The sequence below is a fragment of the Opisthorchis viverrini genome (assembly GCF_000715545.1).
Source record: "Opisthorchis viverrini unplaced genomic scaffold opera_v5_69, whole genome shotgun sequence".
Lineage (NCBI taxonomy): Eukaryota > Metazoa > Platyhelminthes > Trematoda > Opisthorchiida > Opisthorchiidae > Opisthorchis > Opisthorchis viverrini.
In genome coordinates, this window is record NW_008751725.1 from 1,436,960 (window position 1) to 1,459,778 (window position 22,819).

At 44.7% G+C, this 22,819-nt stretch overlaps 1 protein-coding gene across 1 annotated transcript; it reads left to right on the forward strand.

The window, feature by feature from the left end:
- Positions 1-1,444: 1,444 nt before the first annotated feature.
- On the forward strand, positions 1,445-16,315 carry T265_04301 (hypothetical protein; the record flags this gene model as incomplete). Its single annotated transcript, XM_009169000.1, has 2 exons — positions 1,445-1,462; positions 15,661-16,315. 2 exons carry the CDS (start codon positions 1,445-1,447, stop codon positions 16,183-16,185), a joined length of 543 nt encoding a protein of 180 aa, XP_009167264.1.
- Between the last annotated feature and the right edge of the window lie 6,504 nt (positions 16,316-22,819).

The window sequence follows — 22,819 nt, forward strand, 5'->3', positions numbered from 1 at the left end:
TAAAACAGGATAACTAATGTGGATCCTGTATATCCCCTGCCTTTATCGGAAGGGAGGCCGTTGGACAGGCGCCAATAAAACAAATTGGTACATAACAAAAGCCCATACTCATTTTTGCCAAACGAAATGTCATCTAGCATCCATAAAATTGTACCACTGAAAAAAACTTCGGTAATGGCAAACAAACGTGGATGTGGAAAATGTTTGAGAACAAACGTGGTGAAAATTGGGGGCAAGTAAGAAGTCCTAAAAAGGAATGATTTCATTTATGGCCTCAGTTCTCTTGCTTTCCATCGCGGAAACGATACTTTTTCGACCAACCTCTAGTCTCTCCGTTGTAAATTAAGCATAGGTTTTTCAACACTGGCAACTCTTCTGGTAACTTGGTCTCGCAATGTAATAGCAAGCTTTCTTGCATGAAAAAGAAATTATCCCACTGTGCCGACAAATTCACTTTTTTTTATAAAAAACCCCTGTTGTGGGTTGCCTGTAATAAAACGCGCTTGAAATCATACTAGTAATTATAATTGATAGTGGACGCATACTTTGTTCATTCCCTCTTTAAGATGAAAGTTGGCCAGCATTTTGTAACAGTATAAGTACAGTTTGAATAAGCCTATAATTAGCGCTGAGCATGTCCCACAAGTCTACACAAGTCTACAGTAGATTATAGTCGCTGCAACCTCAGTGGTGCTCTCCCTCTCTCTCTCTCACTTTTTTCAAGCTTTTAAAGCTTGTCACGCGAAAAGTTTGTTTAACGTTTCCAAACAAACGCCACCCTAAAACACCTCTTCCGTAGGCACTTAATTTTCACTTCATTTGCGCGAAATCTGACCGTAAATAAACCGCGTTTTATCAAATTCCCAAGGGAGACATTGTCTCCGGATTTGGCTGTGAAACCTAACACGTTTTCGTGTATTCGGAAAGTTGCTCACAACATGAATTTTTGTAGTCCATGTAGTTTATTGTAGTATTTTCCCGTGAAAATTGTTGTTCTGCAGAGAACGTCTTGTATTTCATAAATCTTTGCGTCACTGTACGTGGCATGCGCGGGCGTCAACAACGGCATATTTCCGCCTTTAGTGAAGGGTAAAATTGTAATTCAGCGGCCGTTGTAAACATTAACTGTAGCAAATGTTTTGCGTCCGAAAGTTAGCCAACCCATGGACGATGAAAGCCCGGAGAATAAACACTTCCGTCTAGGGAAAATCTTTTCAAAAATGAATTTTATTTCTATCGTAATAAGCCCTCGGCGAAAAAACCGTCTCATGACCAATAGGGGGACCATTTAAAGTTCCAAATAACCGAGTTTGTTCCTAACAGGCAATAAGAGAATTTAAAGACCCTATGTTACTGGTCATGATTTGTTTAGTTGTTCCAACGAAGGAGCAGACAACGCGACTGCACGGGTGTAGGTGCTTTGCACAACATCTTTTTACCTGGCATGATTCGAGCCCGGAAAGTAAGTAAAACACAACCTCGATCAAGCCCCAGCAACACATAAGCAGGACCGCGATCCCTACAAATAAGGTGGTTATGCTGTCCTAGGCAAAGCACGACCTTACCAAAAACTGCCGGATCTTTTCCAGATAAGCTGCAACAAAAAATTGACCCCCGCCACCCAAAAAAGTTTGAAAAAGAGAGGATATGCAACTGGTACTTTTGGTTTTTATTGAAAAGGGTGAAAGTGGGACACGTCATGAATAATTTGCATGAAAAGTTTCGTTTTTCGGTACCTTTGCCTCCAAACAAACTCACACAAGTAGCAGTCCACTAAAGATCGGTGTGTGCCGCATTGACGTTTATTCTTCATCTTGCAGAAGTGGTAAAGAGATTCGATGGTTTATGTGTGAGCTTCAGTCGTTGGATTCACAAAGTCTTCGGTAGGATTAACCGTTTCATGAGTATAGTTTGTCAATCATAGTTTCATTTCCTTGGTATAATGCCCGCGTATCGGAGGCGATGATTGAGCTGGGAGCGATGCGCGTCCATCAAAGTGGCCGCAATTCGATCTGGTACTGCATACATGAACATCTTTCTAGTATCCCAGCAGATCCCCCCGGAAAACCACTGCTGGGGAAGGACTCGCCCTGTGTGGTTTTTATGGCAAGATATTAGTGTTTCATCGATCTCGACATGTAGAATGGGCCACCGATAACTGCTAGAATCTGCAAAAGCCGCCAGGCGCAAACTTCGCGAAGAGTGTTCTTCCAGTCATCAGGGGTCGTGTGGCTAATAGATAATTCCTCTGAGCACGATTTGATTTTCGCCAAATTTTTTGGACCGGTAATAAATGAATAGAATTACTGTCCTAAACTCCATCCCAGACTGCTCCAGCCGAGTTCCCTTTCGAAGACTGATTTCTAGCTGACACTGTCGGGCGTTAAACCTCCACCTGTCAGAAACAGTTGGAAGTGTCCGGACAGAGAAAATTTTTGCACAAAATGAGTCTAGATGCGGATGAGGGATTGTTTTCATCAAAAATAGGTCAAGGTTGTGTGCGTACATTAAATTGAAGCAAGCAAAAGGTGTCGGGGCATAACTTTTCGCACATGCACTTTTTGCATTGGTGGCGAGGTTTATCTGGAGAAGATCCAAACTGTCTTCTGTTTAAAGATAATGTTCCGTAGAAAGTCGGTTTGGCAGGCTGTCTTCTCTTTTTTGGATGTTGACAGTCATTTTTTGGCTTTCCTTGCCTAATGACGCATCGTACGCACTTCGCATCAAAATAACCGTTGTGAAATCAGTGTTTGCTGTTTATCGTCTTGAAGTCCTGTCGTTGATGTTGTTAGGTGATGTACCTCGCCACGAGTGTACGCTTACATAGGTATTCGTTTCATTAAATATGAATATTGCGTAACCTTGTTTCTCCAAGAAATGTCCCAATAAAAAGAATGTGTCCTAGTGTACGGTATTTAGATTGCCTCACTGACCACTAAATTGTAGCTTACCAGAAAACCTGCCATCCATAATGTGTAATTTCAAAATCCAAGTGAACTTTTCCGGAAACTCCCATTTATAATAAGAACACAGATGGGTTGACGAACATGTGTTCGGCAAGGTCTTTTCAAGTCATATAATTGCAAAGGTTAAGAGAGCAGTCTTTAACATATTTGAATGAGTATGGTGTAAATGGACAGGAAATCGAGTGAGACGACATTGGCTACCTATCAAAGAACAATTAGTTCAGGTCACCGATAGGATGACTTGAGCTAGTCAGCGCGTGGGGTGCTGTAGTTCTGTGTTCAGCAGAAGGTGCATTTGTGAGGGGAGGTGAGTTGTAACTTTCTTGACCGGACGGCTAGGCGTTCAAACCCCTACCTGGAAAACCACGGGTTTGAATCTCTCTAGTGACTCTTGGGGTGCGCAATAATGGTGATTTCAAGTGAGAACGAAATAGCTGCACTGTGCTTCGCGGCTTTTTAACAAAGATGATCTTCGTCTGCTGCTGCGTTTAGCCTAAACCGGTATTATGGCCGTCCTCGTATCTCATGAGCTTACTATGCATTAAATCAAAGTGTCCACAGATTGGTGAGGGAATTTTCGAACGAAACTGTGAGCTCTCCAAATTTAAAAAGTGTGGAGAGCCTAGAAAACGGTTGGAGTCAATAGTATCTTGCCCAGTTTGTCTGATAAATAAATGCATGTGAGGTATGTAATGTGGTCCTCTTTTGTATACGATCCTATCAAGGTTATATCATTTTTCCTGAAGTTCACGGTTTTCCCACAAGCTGTTGATTTCAGTTCACATTTTCTCAACAGCAGCTTGACGGTGTCTAGCAGGTACGTAACCACATATCTAAAAGCTCCGTCCAGATTGCATTTACAACATGTGAAAAGGAGGCTGCGTCTGCTTTTTTCAACTGAAGAACCCACACAACACACTAAATCTTTATTGATTCCACCTGTTTCACCATATTCAGAGTTTTTTCTTGTGAATCCTACTGTGCGCAATTTGTAGAAACCAGTTTAAACCACAGGTTAGTTATGGGCGATCTAATATGTTGCTGTCTAGGTTATACGACAATGCTTGCGATGTGGCGATGGAATATGGACGAGGTTCGCAGTAGTGATCTGGTTTTTTCCTGCTGAAATTACCGGGTGATTTGAAACTTCTAACATTGATTGGCTTAAATAACTTCCGCACGTTTAAACTCACCTCATTAGGTCAGATGTATCCGTGCTTTTTAGATACTAGTCACCTCCACTTACTACTTCAATAAAAAAGTCGTTGCATAGATCGACCTAATTCAAGGAATTCCTTAAGAAAGCTTCAGACTGCAAACGTTTGGAATGTTACGCTTGCATCTTTTTCAGCTGGACGTGTGTTATATAATCATACTATTTTTCTAGATTCGAATCGTTGAAATGAATTTTGAAATCAACTGTTTTTCAAGTTAAACTGACCTGAATGTCAGAAAATTGCAACATGATTACATGGGCACTTATGGATCCGATCGCGTGCCCACAACCGACCCTAAACTCATTCAGTTTTTTTCTCTTACTGTTATGGTCGGATCCTGTAAACTCGGAAACACGCGTTCTGTTCGATACCTGTCCTATCAAAATCGAAGAAGGGATCTTGAGCAGCCAAGAGTTTTGGGATGCGCATGACTTGTCACCCTTGATTAAGACTATCCGTCAGTGATATTAACAGTCTTATTTAGGTTCAGCAACCACCATCAAAAACCAACAGCAAACAAATGGCTGTGCTGCGTGATCTACAAGAGGCAAGGTTTTTGAACAAAAAACGTTACCACTCAAAGAAGAATACATACAGTACCTTCACTTTAGAAATCGGGACGGATGACAACCACTGCTGTAAGCTTCTCGGTATCGGATCTGAAAAGCAGACTGCGCAATGTAAAATGTGAGGCGAGTGAGAACTCCGAAGTTGGACAGACATGCCATTATATTTGTGAAGACTTGATACCAACCCAAACATGCTAAAGTAACTTTTCCTTACAATAACTGTCACGAGGGTTCTTGACAGAAACGGTGGGTGCATTGGATAGTGAAACCATAGGGTTGAGTGCATGATAGGACGGAAACTATTAGCCAATAGGGCCCTTGAACTAAACAATCGGAAGCCAGGGAACCGAGGAAGAGAAGCCGTACAAGGCAGACAAACTCTGAACGGATTGCTACGTTATGATAAGAACGCGCTGACAGAACTCTCGGGTGAATGCGACTGAGCACCAACGTGTGTTTGTGCACTGCAACATTACGGAAAAGCTGAGGTGTGACCTCTCACTCATGGTTGCCTGGAAATCACAGTGAATCGAGCTCATGAAAACAATCCTAGCGATTTCGCCAAATGTTGTAGCAAAATAAAGGTCTTAGGTATCACCGGTTTGTCGGATAACATGATAGACATCCCACAATGCTATGATATCCACTCCGTCAGAGCCTCCAACACGGATGATATACCGTAGAGAGGCACTAATCGCACTGTCCACAGAAGAACGACAGCTGTATTTTTATTTCTAAAACTCTCGTGGGTCATAAAACCAACAGATGGCAAACTCATGTCTCCCAAAACTTGTGCTCCATTTACAGGGTTATGCAGTGACTGCATTCCGCTGCAGGTGGAAGAAAAAACTTATCGGCACATCATTGCAGCTGCATCTGAACCCGGAAGAAAGACGGTGAAAGAGAACCAGGATAGTGTTGACTGATGAACGCCAAAAAACTAGAAAGATCTAATTGTCGTAGATCTGGCTGATCGATGTGATGTACCTATATCTAGGAGAACCATACCTCGATAAAAGGATTATAGTAGTTCATGAGCAAAATACTCCGTATCCCACATCATACTGCAGCCGCTTTCGAGTGTGACTGCCCAGAAAACGGTCGGCTGGGAATCATCGCAAAGCGATCTTGGTTGTTTTTTTGCCATACCATTCAAAAATACGCCGTTAGGCAAGTGCAGCTTACAAATTACCATCCATTTTATGTTGCGCGCAGCAAACTGTACGCAACCAGCGGAATTCGCCCAGTTGCAAGTTTTGCTTGTGTCAACTGAATTATTATTTCCGGTAATTTACTTTTCAACTTGTGAGGAACTAAGACATGATCAAGTTGACACAATTTGAATGTGACAGGCAACAACACAAGAGAGAAGAGAAGGCGACATTTTGGGGACGTGTTTATCACGTGATAAAAATTATAAATTTCGGAAGAGAAAGCACTAGAACAGTTAGACCGGATAGGCACCAGCACTCTATTAATAGATTCAACCGAAATGAACTAGATCCGGAAACCGTTACTGACACTGGGTGACCCTCAACAGTTGAGTTAATAGCCTGAACTATAGAAGTCGTGACTAAGTGGGGATGTTCGCCGTATACAGAGTCGGTCACACGCATCTCGCAATAACGGTGTATAGTGAAGCTGTTTAAACGCCCCGGTTTCGTTTCTGAAAAGCAATAAAATATAAAGTTACTTTGAGTTTGTGAAATTTTTGCTGATGCGTGGGACTGAGTAGGCTTTGTTATAAATAAGTGGATTTGAAGACAAGACAAGCTAAAGATGTGGCGAAACACCAAGTTTGTGGAATTCGAGTACATTGTTCCGCGGTTCTGAACGATGACCTCGTTCGGGTGGCAGCTAAGTCCAAATAAACGGTTTGTTCCTTTTGAGTGAGAATATAAGAGAACAAGAGCATATTGAAGAGGTAATGAGGTGACTATCTGCGGGTGAGTCACCAGGCTAAAGCGCCCATCTGTGACAATCTCCAACTGAGTTTACTGTAAAATGGTAGGTTCACATTTCAGTTGGTACGATATTCCAGGCAACACTGCACACTTTTTGATGAAGTGCATTATTCATTAAATTGCAGAAAGCTGTTGAACAGCCCATGAAGGATATCAAGGATACACGAGGGATAGCTCCACGGATTTTTGAGCCTGTGAGCAGGCAGGCGAGGTCTATGGACATCTTCTGGTAACAGAAAATTTCAAAGAGAATGATTGGCGGAGGAGTGTTTAATCGTACTACACAGACGGGCTCCACAGCGAAAGTAGTAGTAGCCAGTTCGTCAAGCTCATAGTAGGTTAGAGTTCGGATTGCGCCAATCCGAGTCTGAGGGAGAGTACATAACCTAGCAATTTCGGACATCTTGAAAACCAGCGAAGTGGGGAGACCGATCGTGGTCAGCACACAGTCGCAGCAGGTTTTTTCCGCCTTCCGTTTCAACTGCATTCACTCTTATACAACTTCCCGGTCTATCAGCACTAAATCTAACACCGCCCACCTGTGTATTCATGCCCATGGTAAGCTCAATCGGTTAGGTTTCTAGTCAGCCGTCACACATTCGATGGGTCGCAAGGCTGTCTTTGACGTCAGAGCTACTAATTACGAAACGTGAGATTCTCAAACAAAAATCTCCGCAATTTTATATAAACACATACCTACCACGCACTCCCAAATAGCGAACTTTTGTCAGCCGCGCGTGAACTGACCCGTAATGTCCATCTCACTATCCTGCAAACACGTTATTGAGGGAGAAGCGGGCATGCACACCTACAGGGTATCACCACTTTTTAAATGCCTCCGTAAGGCTTTCTTAGCAGTTTTGGTTGCTCACGCTTCCCAGAATAAAAAGCTATTATCAAAATATTCCAGTATCGGTGGGATATGTGATAACTTATTCAGAGTAGGGTCGTCGTTACCTTTTAGAATCCAATGCATATTGTCACAGGACATAAAATCTCCCGGGAAAATGCGCAGTTACTGTCAGTTCCATTTGCACAGCTTGAATATATAAGTTGTCCGTGAAATTCTGCTGTTCGTAAAAACCCTCAAAGTCCCCATGTAACTAAAGGCAAATGCCTTTTTTGAGCAAGCCAAACTTTCATCCATAGATGTGTAGCTATTGATACCTCCCAGCTGACACCGCCAATTGGTTCACTAAGTTCCAGCTGACACCGCCAATTGGTTCACTAAGTAAACCTTGGAGTGAGATGTCAGAAGGTTGCTGCTTTGATTCTATATGTTGTTGGCACGGGCCCCAGTTTAGGTAGGCTGAAACAAACGAGCTAACCTGGCATCAATAGTTTGTTTTAACCAGCAGACGGTTGGTGTTGAGTAGTATCCCTGATCATAATGTAATCCAAAAGAAATGCTTGTAGAGTGAGTAGTCCGTTCTGAAGTCACGGCCGTATAAGATGGTGCTATGGAAGAGGTTTGAGAAGATATCTTGGGTAATAAAGCAAACAAGGTTGCGTGTCCTTTGGAAGAAATATGTTCAAGCATCGTGTCTGAGCGGATTCAAATGTCAACGACTTGTTTCGACAGATATATTCTTTTGCGAATCAATTTGGTTTCCACTTGAGACTCGACTGAAAATCTCGCTCATGATATTCTTCAAGTAATTGTACTGCATAAAGGCCATTTCATTTCTCAGTTGGCACGATATTCGAGATTTCACTATATGTTTTCGTAAAGGAAACTGCTCAGAGGGTCGTTGAAAACTCTTCGACAGCCCACGGCTTTGTGAGTGATTCTCTTTATGAATGAATCCTGAGATACCTCGAATATCTTGACCTGGACAGAGCTCACACGCCAAGTACAGTGTGTCACAAAAATCCGCCATCCATCCCAATTCACAAAGCCTATTCGTTGTTGTCCATGTGAGACTACACAATATATTTTTCATGGAGTACAGGCGAGATCGAGGGCGCCTGGTCTATATACATAATATGCCTAACGATGAATTGTGGACTGAAGTTCGGAGATCCTTCCAATTATATAACGAATTCGCATCCAGAGAAAATGTTACAGACTGGTTCAATCCAATGGGACAATATTCAGCTGTTTTTTGCCTCACTGTTAAGCTGCTCAGCAAACGGCTAAAATAAATTTTTGAGAGCGGCTGTTGGTGCGCTTTCTGGAGGATGGTCCAAACGGTTCAGTAGAAGCCGCCTTTGAGACGCTATGAGGCGTCCCGTGGAGACTTGACGCAGTCGATCTTCCAAGACGGTCAAGTGGCACCCAGCAATACTCCGCAACCTGAGCAGAAGACGGGAGTTTGGAAGGATATCTCTTATCTGCGTCTTGACTCTGCTTTTGACTCAGGAGGCATTCGTCGTTTTATGAATGATCCAAGACATTTTCTTCCGTGTTACCCGTGCGGACTTTCAGACACTCTATGGGGCTCATGTCAGACCGCTTTTTGAATATACCAACCAAGTTGCCTACTCGGGACACATGAAGGACGTAACCCTCATTGATTGTGACCGATGAACTGCTACAAAAATAGTTGCCAGCATTTAGTGTACTCATCGTGAAATGCGTCTCGAGAGGTTCGACCTCATTCCTCTGGAGTGCCTTCGCCTTCGGGGAGACCTGATGCCTCCTCAGTCCAAATTTGGATGAGCTTTGGCCAGCAGGTTTTTCGCCGTTTATCTGACCAGCACACCCTGGGGACACGGTGCGAATATTTTTAAGCTCAATCACACACTTGAAAATTAACATTTTTTCGATTTCAGAGAGTCGGTGAGTACCACAACATCCCTATAATCGTTGTTTGCTCCCATCTAGCACCCTATTCAAAACATATATACGTTTTTTATGCGAGCCTCGCGCTGCCAAGCTTGCCGACCTTACTGATAAATTAGAGAGCACTGATGCACCCTCCATCTCTTAAAACTATCTTGTGACCAAATGCCACCAAACGAAACAACAAACCCAAAAGGGTAATCTTGGGCAAAATCCTCGATTCTATCCATCCTATCCTCCATCGGGAAAGTTTCGATCAGTTTTTGATTTTCGCGTTTTTGGCACGTATTTCAGTGCACACATCCTCGTGATGAAAATAATCCGCCTCGGTTGTTTCACCACACCAAAAACCCGGACCATTTAGTTGAAGGCCTTGTAACACAGTTGAAACTTGACTGTATCTGCTTGCACGTCTATCATATAGCCTTATGTGCGCCTCTCTCTCCCCCTATTGGAGGTATTACGGACGAGCCACTACGAGCCCCGGGCAGGAAAGAGTAAGCCTCTTGTACACCACCCCAGATTGACCTTGACCTGACTTTGTACCCCCGTCTACCGGTTTCGGTTTTGGTTTAATACACGTATGTTGTTGCCACGCTCCGGTGTTCTCCTCTGTGTCAGCCGACCTATACGAATGTGTGCTGCGTGTGCCGTGTGGATTCCGTGATACCAACATCTATATCTGCACATTTCAGAACCGACGTTTGCCGTCGCCGCATCCTCTCGAACGTCGAATACCGCTGACATCCTGACGTCCCACGCCACAGCCTGTACTCACAAAGTAACGCAAGAGGCCCATTAGCCGCACAATACTTTTGGCTGCAAAACATTCACAGGTAGGGTGATATCTTTGTGCAAAGTGTTGCATTTTGTCGCGTTAGTGCTCAAACCAAAAAATCCTACTCTACGGTCACACTATAGCAGCTCACCAAATTCCATTGTGCACGGAAGCAATCAAACATCTAGCGGAAAAAGTCTGCTGGGATAATTTTCCAGCATCTCCGAGACCCCGCGATGCCTAAATGATACGCAAAGGCCCGGACTGGTACTCTGAACGTAACAGTCTATCTGCTTTGGTCCATCAGGCGCACGTTCAAGCTTTCGAAAATTCTGTTTCATTGTGAAAATACTGAGGGCCGTAACATAATGCTACCTGCGTAACTGAATGGAAAGTAAAAAACTTTCGAGAAGCTGAGAATGAAAGACCGCTTCCTGATAACTGGTAAGAAAACTAACAGAATTGCTCTAACCCTGAGCTTTATACTTGCTATATAACACGGAGAAACGAAGGCAGTGTTAAATAAACGCTGTAAATTACGCAAACGTATAGATTATAAGTAGTTCGATTGTGGATATTGGCCAAATAATGCCACCCGCTAAAAGTGAACTGAAGTTATCCTGGCGGGGACTCTATAGATTGTAAAGTTGTGGAACTACGGAGAGTTAACCTGATCTGTATGCACGTGTCGGTGATATGCTCCTCATATAATTTTGTTTCAGCGAGTAACATTTCAAGGTCGTCGGTCATTACTGATTCGCATTCCATCACCTGTTTACGAGATAAAGAACTGGCTCAAACTTTAGCCTGTTTCAGGGTTCTCAGTGTCCTTTATAAGTGGGATAACATTTACAGAACATCCAGTGCGAATCCCATCCATAAAAATGGCTGAACTACTTCTGCATGTATAAAAGTCCTCGAACGTAACGAATTAGATCCATTTGTTCAGCAGACTTCGATACGGCACAGAATTTTGGGAAATTTGCCTTCTGTTTAGTGCAATGATATAAGGGTACTTGGTGTATTGTGTGGTACTGATGTGAGTGTGCTATTTTGTCGATCTTCATTCTCAGATATGCACAACTAGCCAGCAAATAACGTACGTGACTTAACAACATGGCGACATCTTTATAATAATAATGTTTATTCCCAACTTGTGGGCGGTATACCGTTTGGCATGATCATACGTTTACAGTCAGAATGAAGCATGACTGTGAGATTTGTGGGAGTGTGGAGAGAGAGAGATTGGGCCGGATGGAAAATTTGCCCGTAGTTGCAGTTAGAGACTTGAATCGGGCGAGGGGTTGTGGTCGAGATTCTGAAGAAAATAGTCGCGGTAGCGCCATCATTGCACTGACATCCTTAACATGACCAACTAAAAATGACATCCATTTTATTGACTCTAGTAGAGAAGTTTCAGGCGGCACTATGCTCGTTTCTCAAAGGCCTGTGTCGATCTGACTGTCCTGTAGAGCAAAAGCGCCTGGGCAACTTTGGGCAGCACCGAGGATGGTTTGTCAGCTGTTAACAAAACCAGGTAGTAAAATTTAATGATGCAGATTATGGGTTAACAAACAGACTATTAGTTGATATTGGGGTATTGTTGAGTTATCAACATACTGCTGGAAATGAGGAGGTAAATACCCGTCTGATGTGTTGTGAATGACGATACATTCCTACTTCTGGAATGTTTGAAAACAGTGAAACGTGGTAAATACGTTGTCAGTCTGTGACCGTGGTGTGCCTGCTAAAAGTGAGACATGGATTTGTTCTCTTCAACTTTGGTGACGTTCGTATATGACCAACGAGTAAACAAACCGGGACAGTTTGTTTCCTGTGCGGATTTTGACGAAGGGGATTGGTGCGGCGGTATGCTTAAAAGCAAATTAAGGTAGATGTCCGTGATAGTATTTTTCACCAATGTAGCGTGGCAAAGCGGCCACGAATCATCGTGACTCTGTTTTCGATAATTATGGGCTAAAATGTCTGGCGCATGAAAGCCTAATAGCAAAGGCGCTGCCGCAAGCACCAAAACGATACAAGCACATTGATGAAGTGCCCATGGCCTCTGCAATCTCTTTCAAAATGAAATACCGACGGGCGAAGGGTTGCACAAAAAGAAGAAATGCACTTGAGCACGTTTTTAAAAGCATCAGTCGAAGTACGTGCACACTGAGCAGCTGTATGTAACAGTATATTTACAGCCGTGTCAAAAGTGCTTGGGAATTTCGGACATCTCGCCCAATATCTCGTGGATTTCTTCCACTCGGGTGAAAGCATATGGTAGTTACAAACGGTTAATCCAATAACGTGCGTACCAAGTCTCATACGTAGCATCTGTATCTGATCTAGTAGTCTTGTAACCAACAACGACGATAAAAGCAACAGTCTTGAGGAGTCACGGAAAAGGTCTCATTTTCTACCACAGGAGCGCGAATTTATGAGCTATCGACTCATTTTGCTAACACAAAATATTCGTTAGATACGTTTTCCTAAATTTTTTATAACACAGTAGGTTGTATACAATGCTCCGGTCTGTGTACCAGATACATTGAGCTTCTTCAGCAATAAACACGGGAGTTTGTGTTTTGGATATATTTGCGTTGGCACAGCCACCCGTTTGCAGTATTTTGCCCGCCACGCTGACACCATTCCATCATAAAATATTCATCAACCCCGTTTGCGTGGCAACTTGTTTCCTTTTTTACAGACACTCGAAATTTCAACGACGTTGAAGTTAGGATACGAAGATAAAGTTAGGCCCCTCACCGAATTAATAGATTATTGGTATTTTCACGCAGTTTTTCCGGACAAATGCCGAGGAGGATTTTGCTGGATATAAATTTATTTGGTCACCAAAAATGGACTGGGTCCTTTGGTACCAATCGCCAAATTATGGTCTTTGAAGAAGAACAATAAACATGCATTGGCTGTACTGTGGTACAGCGGCAGTGATAGCGAGATGATAAACCAAAAACGACTGCAGAGCGATCGATCACCACATAAAACAACCCTTACTCACGCCTGATTTCCTTGTGACCGGAAGGGTTTGGTCCTCATTAACCTTCACGAAAGCGTCATTGACTACATTTCATGATTTTCACCCCCCCTGCCCAAATGTTGCTCTTCACATGCCAAAGGAATGGTCTGAGTTTGGGGAGACCAATTTATGACAAATCGTATGATGAAATGTCACTGCCAGCATGGTTCGTGGCGAGGTATGTGCTCTTCTGACGTTCTCCGAAGTGGCACTAGACACCCGAGGAAAGACCAGAAGGCCGCCAATAGCCATTGGGAACTGAGAAAGGCTTTGTTGTGTGCGGAAGGCTGCCTGTTTCAGCCTTATGGCATATAAATTAGGTGGGGAAATGTCTGGATAGGGTGAAGTTTCTCCAAGGAAGCATTAAAATAACCTCTGCTATCTCTCCGTCATAAGAGCTTGCTGCAAATTCTAAGTTTCCAGAACTATCGTTCATAATGTATCTCAACAGATATCCACCTATCCAAGTAAGGATAATGAGGACACAGCACTTAATGAAAATAACCCCACGACCTAATGAATCGGACAAAAATGTAGTAAAATTCGGAGACTGACAGGCAGTGCCCCCGGAGGCCATATCACACACGAGGGGTATCATTCAAGCATCAGTCAGTATTGGCCTGTCATAGCCCGGGTAACTTCATTTTTGTAAAGCGTATCTATACGATACTTCTTAAAGTCTACGTGCGAGCGCAAGCTATGCTCCAGGTGGAGAACACTATGAATTATAAGGACGCCCAGAGAGCTATCATAATGGTGGCGTGGGAGTGACTGGCGTGCCGCAACATGAAGGACTCAGGTATTCGGTTCTTCTCCCCTAATGCGGCAAACAGGGTGTGGCCCACCGCTTACCCATCGAAACATTCGAATGGCTGCCGAAAAGTAAACATTGAACACTGTCAAAATGTTATACTGAGCTGTGAACTTGACAACGTTTCAAAGGATCCTGAACTGTCTTTGTCCCGATTATCCTCCACCTTGAATGCTATCGTCCCAGCTGGATTGGGTCTACAATATCTTCTTGGCTGTGGGAATGATCACTGGTAGCTCAGGCCGCATCGAAGTCCGTCTGTCCAAGCACGCTTCCTGGCCAACTTCGTTGTAAACGGACTAGGCCTCACAGCTTCCTCAGTTTCTCCCTCATTTACTCTCAATCGCCGTGTCAGATGTTGTTTACGGAGTTCAGAAGGTTGCAAGACTGAAAGCATTATTCTACCCCCTTCCAATGTACTGAGCATTGTACGTGTTTTTAAAGCTTCCGAGTGCTTTCCTTTTTCTGTTCTGTTCCACTCCTCCATGGTTCTAATTTGCAGATGAAACCCCATCTACTGTTTGTTTTCATTTGTCCACATATCGGCCTATTTATTGCACAAACGTTTTCCTATCCGGTGCGCAGTTTGCAGTGTTCCGCATAATTTCTGGCTATCTCTTGGTCAACGAGTCCCCAAGATGACAAATCGGGCATGATTCCAAACAACGGTGTTTCTACAGCTCTGTGATCAATGACTCGCGTGGGACCAATATAGGGAATGGGGGAGATTTGTTCAGAGACATTACTCAAGGCTGGTTCAGGGGATCGGGGAATGGGATCGTCCAAAACCCCAACCTGTTCTTAAGCAAAATGTCACCCTTATGGAAACTTTCGAGATGTTCCGAAGGCTAACAAAAGCAAACGGCTTGTATAGGTTGATCCATCCAACCAGAAACCTCGGTGACGTTGCTTTGGTCTGGAAAATAGAATGGGGAGCCCAAACGCATGGGAGAACTTTTTTCTAAGCAGATCACAAACGAGCATAATAAGTTACCCTCTGAAGAGGTAGGAACATTAGCGGGCGATATTAACTTCAATTTAGATGGCCTGAGATGGATACGATGGCTAAAGGGAAACTTTATTTTACCAAAACACACAAAATTAGAAGTTCTACATATATGCCTCGTTAACTTTTATTTTGATTTTTCTGCCTCTGATCCCCAAGATAAGGCTACCGGTAAGCTTATGTGGTGATCGTCGTTGTGAAGCGTAGTTATGCGCCATTTTGACTCCGTCTAAAATTTTCTGTCTTCAAAAACTTCAACAAAAGATCAAATCCAAACTGAATTGAATGTCCGGTCGGGGATGAAAAAGTAGACGTGTAGCTTGCGGTGTAAAATACGGACGACTGCTAACGTTTGCCGTCTAGTGCTGTATTTGCCAAGTACTGTCCTTGAGAAATAGTGCGTAGAGTCCGTGACCAATCAACTATCAAACTCCCGTTTAGTCCGCTGCGTACTGTCTCATGGAGGTTTTGGTGGGTAGGTTCTTTGCGAATATATCATTTATTAAACAATTCGTGCTTTATAGGACAGTGCTGTTGAGGCTATTCCGCCACCACTGTACACGGAATCCGAGCCGGCTATCGAAGTGCACGAATCCCCCGAAAAGATTACCACAGAATCCCAGAAGTCTAAATCGTATTTTGGTGAGATGGAAGTATCCCAGCGAACAAGACCCTTGGCTGAGACCGGAGATGCGGGGAGTGAATTCGCTGATGAGGAGTTTGAGGACGAGACAATTATCGAGCGTCTAGTTGGTTTAACTGAGATGTTTCCAAAACCTCTCCGGGATGGCGTGTATTCCTTGAGCTGTCTTGCCGTTTCCGGGATACACTCAGCATTCAATCTATCGAAAAGTGTTTCATGGTTCTTCGCCACCACCGCGACCGTTTGCTTCCTTCCTTTATTCCTCGAGCTTGAACGTGTGCAAACGGAAGAGCAAGAGGCAGCCCACCAACGAACAATTATGCTTGGACCGCGCGCGGCGGCTGGGGGTTCAAGTTTAGCTGGTTTCTCTGCAGTCCCTCACATAGCGCCGTTGGAATCAAAATGATCATCCTCATGGTGTGAATGATAATTGCACCTCCATTTGTAAACTTCAGGTCATTATTTGAAGTTTGTTTAGTAGCCGGCTTGTTTTCATCAAACGGGACTTGGACTCAAATAAACCTGTTCCACGGAGCATAGCCTTATTGTTTGTCTCACTCTATCACAGTTCGTGACAGACTGATCAATCCTGGTTCCTAAAACCGCCTCTTATTATGGTACCACCATTAACGTGACAGCTGCTAGATCTTAAGTGAGGTTGCCTAAAATAGCCTGGTAAAACTCCACCTAGTTTAAGATACTCTCCCTCTGATGACTCACCCCGGAGGATGCAGCGTTTCCAGAGAGTTGGCCAACGTGGACAGTGCCGTATCGTCAAACTCAGCCAACTAACCCTGGGTGTATCAGGCAGTTAAGTATCAATGTCAACACTGATGTTGCTGTCTCTGGTGACGATAATGTTGTACCAGGGTGCCAAAACAGCTCCGGTCAGTATGCTATTATCGGGTAAGATATTGGGTTGTTTTTGAAGAGCAGAATGGCGGTTGAAGTGTGCTATTCTACAGACGTTCTATTTTCGTCCCAGACACGTAGTAGGGATATCAGGCTGTTCAGTAGGCTTCCGTCATCATGGAAAAATGCACGTTGCAAACCATTCAGGCCGGTTGCCTTGTCACGCCAGACTTGGAGTTGGCTCGTTGAGTTCATCCAGAGAGTTTGGAAGCATGATCACTTATTCAAAGCATTTGATGAATCGCTCAAGTAAATGTAAATGGATTGCTGTTACATCTTCCCTATTCTTCTCTAGGCCGGTTGATCGCATCGGCTCAAGCAGAGACGTTTTTCCCTATTGCTCAAGCCTTCTCTGTTTTCTGCAGCAATCCACCAGCCTTATCGTTTTTAACGTCAGTTATCCGGCGTCGCGGAAAACTACGTACGTTATCTTAGTGTTGCAGATTTTCTGACATCAAAAAGATCCTCTTACCCCGCTTAAATCCAGTGTTCATTTTTTCGAGTTGGATGGCTCAGGCAGACAGATGGGGTAGCCCCTCTCAGTCTCCTCCATTCACCCTCCGTCCAATTTTTTCATCAACGTGACTGCATTTCACGTGGCGGTCCATCCAGTTCACCTCGACAATGTTGGGCCACTGCAACCCGCTGTGTTATTGTATGGGTGCGAGACATGGCCTCTGCGGGTAGAGGATGAGGCGTCTTCAGGTTTTCGACCGCCGATGCCTCGGGAGCGTGGCTGGTTGCGGTTGGCGTCAGCGTGTTAGTAACCAGATGATTAGAAAACGGGTATTTGGTTGTGCTGCAGGCACCTCAATCCGGGAAAACATCCAGCGTTATCGACTACGCTGGCTTGGTCATGTGCTACGCATGCCGAAACACCGTCTATCGAGACGAGTGTTGTTCTCCGTGCCTCCTTCAGGATGGCGAAAACCGCGAGGTGGACAGCACATGACTTGGCAGAAAAGTGTGAAAGAGATCACGAAGAGTTTGGGTGTTGGTGTTGTACGCCTCACAGGATGGGGTCCCCGTGACCCCGTATGTGCTTGGCTGGAGACGTTGCAAGAAATGGCTAACCGATGTCAGTGGCATTCGTGTCGCGTAACCGTGACTGAGGTCAGGTTGCATGCCCCATAAGGAACAACACTAATGGAAGCTCCGTCGGTAAATTACGTCATGATCCAACTAGGTCCATGACTGGCTTTTGGTTTGAATCGTGATCACTCGCGCTGAATTCTGTCTGGTGGAGAACGGATAGTGGTCAGCACAGTTTGAGAATTCAGTGAGGGTCGACATCGAATTGAGCACCCATCTGTGGTTCTTCCAGGATTGTTCGTCCAACTTGCTCGTTCATACCACTCGCCAGGATGGCAGTATCCGTGTTTCTTGCTGACCGTATGCTGGCGACGAACAAATACCGTTTATCGCATCAACCTGTGTTGATCCCATTTTGACCTAACAACTTCAGAGCAGAGACCCCTTTCTACTGGAATACAATGCATCAAGTCGCTCCCCGCATAGATTTGCCGTATCAGCACACGCTACGACAGACCACAGTTTTGAATCTAAGTATCAAAAATTGTCGCGACTACTTCGGTCAGTAAGAAAATCATATAGTAATCCCTGCGGGTGACGTGAACGCTAAAGTTGTATGAATAAATTCAGTGGCTCATTTAGAGGGGTCGCTCAGTGCATGGGTGATGTGGAGTGACTTCTGTTGAGTGCTGGTCTGTTACCGGTTAGTACAAACTTCCGGCACTAATGCATCATCGTGAGTTACTTGGAGTTCACCAGCCGCGGAACAGTCTTGGTTCCAGTTGGACCATGTGGCTACTAGTCACCGATGTAGGGCCTCAGGTTTAGGCTGCCGTTTCTCCTGGGGGCACGCAAATTGACTCCGATCACGCCACTGTGCGGACTCGGTGGTCACTTCAGTTTCCGTCAGCATTACGCGTGCCGAGGCAGAGCAACGGATTTTAGCAGCTTCGACCAGTTTTAGTAGCACGAGTGTCGAGCTGATGATGCTAAAAGCTACTATAACCACATTCATGCGGATGACGAGGATCGCTTAAAGAATGCGTGGAAGCAAGATAAAAGGGGCTATATTTCCAGATTTGAGAGTGGTCTGTTCAAGCCGTCCGATTCGACTAAATGAACACCGGATATCGTCGAGTTCAGCAGATCTTATTTATACCAGAAAAGTGACACCAGCGACTGTGGTGCTGCGCGCAGATCCTTCAAACATCAGATGATCAGGAGATTGAAGAGAATGTTGGTGGATTGCGAAAGCCCAGGAAATTGAGAAGGCTTTCGCTGCAGGCAACAGCCGCTCTTTATTTCGGCTGATTAGATTAACCGGTCAAAAATGACAAGTGTCAGAGAAACTATGGCAATTCTTTCACAAAATCGTCGTCCCGAGCGATGGGCTGGACACTTCAAGAGATAGATCAGCTAGTCTCCTTCAAAATGAGCTGTGGAAGGGCCCAGTGTGCCTGAATAGAACATCGGCACCACCCCACCGCCCATAACAAATCCAGAGTAAGATTTCGCGATAGAGCACCTGACCCGCACTCTTCAAAGAACACTGTGAGGTCCTAATGAACAGTATGATAACCATACTGCAGCAGATTTGGGACGAAAACAGTACCAGTAGAAAGGAGCTCCCCGACGGTCATCCCATTCCTCAAGAAGGGTGCAAGAACTATCATGGGATCAATCTGGTATCCGTCGCATTCACAGTGTCATTTGACGTTATTTTGTGCAAGTTGACTGATTATCAGGGAAAAAACTCAAATTATACCGCTGCCTTGCGGTCAGGCCTTTGAGCCAAAGACTGGTTGAGGACCCTAATCGTCCTGTCTAGGTGTGGGCGTCCTGGCACTATCCCACCCTACGTACAACTATGAACTGCACATATACATAAATTCATGCCACATCGACCGTCGCGTGGTGCCACCAGCTGAGTCGCCCCAGTCGCTGCACACAACAGAACTGGTAAGCGGAAGCAAGCTACTGCTGACGCTTCCCTTCCTTCTCTTTCACATACTATCTCCCCACCCCATTAATAACCTTATCTTTGCAGGCCCAACACTTGTGACAGGTGACTCCGTTCGTTATGCAACGGTTGGGAAAACTAGGAAATGGAAGAGGCCCAGAAATCCGGTAATGCCCGGTAGTTATTTCAGTTAATCCTTGCGATCGGGTCTCGAAAACCTGTTAGCGAAACTGTTAAGGACCAGAAGGGAGTGCGCATCTTGAATGAAGAGCGCTTCGACCGGTGGGCCGATTATTTCGAACAACAGTTATCATGGCCACCAGCTGCCACTCATCTGGAGCCCACAGTTAACGTAGAACCCTGGACAGTGAACATGGAATCCCCTACACCCTCGGAGGTTTATGACTGCATGTTCTCTCAAGCGCCACTGAGCTTCTGGTCCGGATGACCTCCCACACGAATTTTTCAAAGACGGGGGTGAACTCCTGAGCGCTTGTCTGTTCTGCTTGCCTGCTTTTTGGAAAAGTATACAGTTCCAGACAACTGAGGAGGGGGAGTCAGTGATAGTGTCTATTTTCATAAAGAGATTCTTAGTGAGTGTGGTAACCATACGGGGATCAGGTTGACCCCGGTTGTAACGAGACTGCTGGCGTCACTTGGGCTTCGTTGCCTTATGGTGGCTCGTGAAGCACCAACTCGAGAGCAGCAAGCGGGGTTCTGGCCTGGAAGGAGTTCCGTTGACCAAATCCTCACACTCCGTCAGGTGGTGGAACAACTCCATACGTTCAAACGACCCACAATTTTTGTATTTCTAAATTTCCAAGGCGCATTCGACTCGGTTGACCGGTCTGTTCTCCTGGACACACTCGCCATCAAGGAATGTCTTGGAAGTTTGTGAACATAATACGTTTTTTGTATTCTCAGCCTTCCGGACGTGTGAGGGTATACGGAGAGCTCTCCAAAAGCTTCTGTACACTGAATGATGTTCGTCAGTGATGTCTGTTCTCTCCATTCCTGTTCAATTTCTTGATGCAGATGATATCGTTCTCCTCTTCTAAGAGAAAAAGGCGCGGGTGTCTTTGGATGAACTGACCAAAGTCATCCCGTCCTTTGGTATGCACTTTGCACCCATAAAGTGTAAGGTCATGCGCGTGGACGTGCAGTCACTGAACACGCCAATTACAATCCAAGGGGAGGCACTCGAAGTTGTGGAGCGTTTTTTGCACCTTGTAAGTCGTATTAGCTCTGATTGTGGTGTAACAGCTGCAAAGCTCGGGTCGGCCTTGCTAATTTGAGACACCTATGGCGTCAAAGCGGTGTATCCCCGAATCTCAAAGGATGTGTGTATCAGGCTACAGTCCGGTTTGTTTTGTTGTACGGTTATGAGACTTGGATGGTTGGAGCAGTGGAACTGAGACGTCTTCAGGTGTTCGACAATCGTTGTCTCAGGACCACAGGTCGTGTGGGTTGGTGTCGGGGAATCTATAACTATGCAATTAGCAAGTGATTTTCCGTCTATACAACGGGGACTTCCGTTGAAGGGTTTGTCCAGCAACAGAAGCCGCGTTGGTTAGGCCATGTATTGCATATGCCGAACCATCGTTTGCCGTAGAGGATACTATTTTCCTTGCCTAATCTATAGCAACGGAAGCAGAGTGGGTTTACAGATCACTTCTGCAGAATAGGTGAGTAGGAAGTTCATTTTATTGTGGTATATTTCTCTACCAACGATCCTAAGTGGATTCCTTTTCAGAGATGACAACACTGATATAAAATGTGGTTGTTAATGGGTTTATCGGTCGGTTACAAGGGTTATCTACTGGTAGATGGTATATTCTGTCGCAGCGAATTACACAACCTTCCGCTGCGATTGACCGGAGGTCACATCAGTCAATCCCCCGAATCGATAAACCAGAGCATTCATATCAAATGCGGTGCTAGCCACTGGGGGGAAATTCCATAACTTTTATGAACCAAAATTCACCTTATCGGGACCGATGTGGTTCACATGCTTCTACATTGAGAAGAATGCTAAACTAGTGCTCCTTTGAGAAAAGAATGTCCATCAAAAACCTGTTACACTCGCTTACTTCGGTTGATAAATATCTTTGGTGGGAAAATCTCAATGAAACTAAAATAGGTGGAGTAATTTTGCTTGAGAATATTATTGGGAGAATATCGTTAATGATAGAAACAGCTTCAGTTTAGGTGGACCTGGCTTTCGATGACAGTAATATACTTATCCACACGAGACAGCGTGAAAACCTTGTTTTTTTGGTCTTTTTTATGGAGGTTTATCTGATGTGCTCGGCATCTATGCCATATAACAACCAAGCGCACGTAGCCACAATCTAAACTTCAGACCTTAGTGCACAATAATAAGTCTGCTAGCAAGAAGGACAATGACGTGCCGTGCAAATTACACTTAGCTACACTATACTTATCTACTAAATGTGCACAAAGCACAATAGGAACTTTTGTCTACTATTATTCAACAGAGAAAAGGTGAATAACGGCCTGATTTAGCCCAAGTAGGTAACCCCCTGTGTTGTCCCACATTACAAGTAGCCATGGAATCCGTACTTAGGTGAGCAAGGTGTTATAAATCCGTTTTGTAGGTAAAGGCATGACGTGTACCCTTGCCTGCGAAGGATGAATTTGGCGTGACACCATATGATTTGCGAACTCTAACGATATTTTCACCGAGCTTATGGTGAATCTCTTGCTTATTAACGTTAACGTTTTTTCGCCTTTGGAACTCTGCACCCTCTTTCATGAGTAAGACTCGAAAATTCGTTATTGCCACTACCAAAGGGGATGACTCTGAATATGGCGATGAACGTGACATGATGTGCATCTCTCAGTCCATCGTTTTCCCGGACATCCGGATCTGAACGCCAGAGAAACCTAAACTTTTCCGCAGGTACCGACCTTGATTGAGCTCTGCAGGTTTTCCCAGAGGACGCGTTTATGCGAACCTTCGCTGGGGTAGTCAGCATTAACTGTCTACATCGTCCCCGACCTAAAGCTGCCACCTTGACGTGATGGTCGGGCTTGAGCGCTGCAATGATCCCGCGGGCTACACTGGCTGGAACTTCGTTCCACAAGGTGCAACCATGCCAGGAATGCCAAAGGG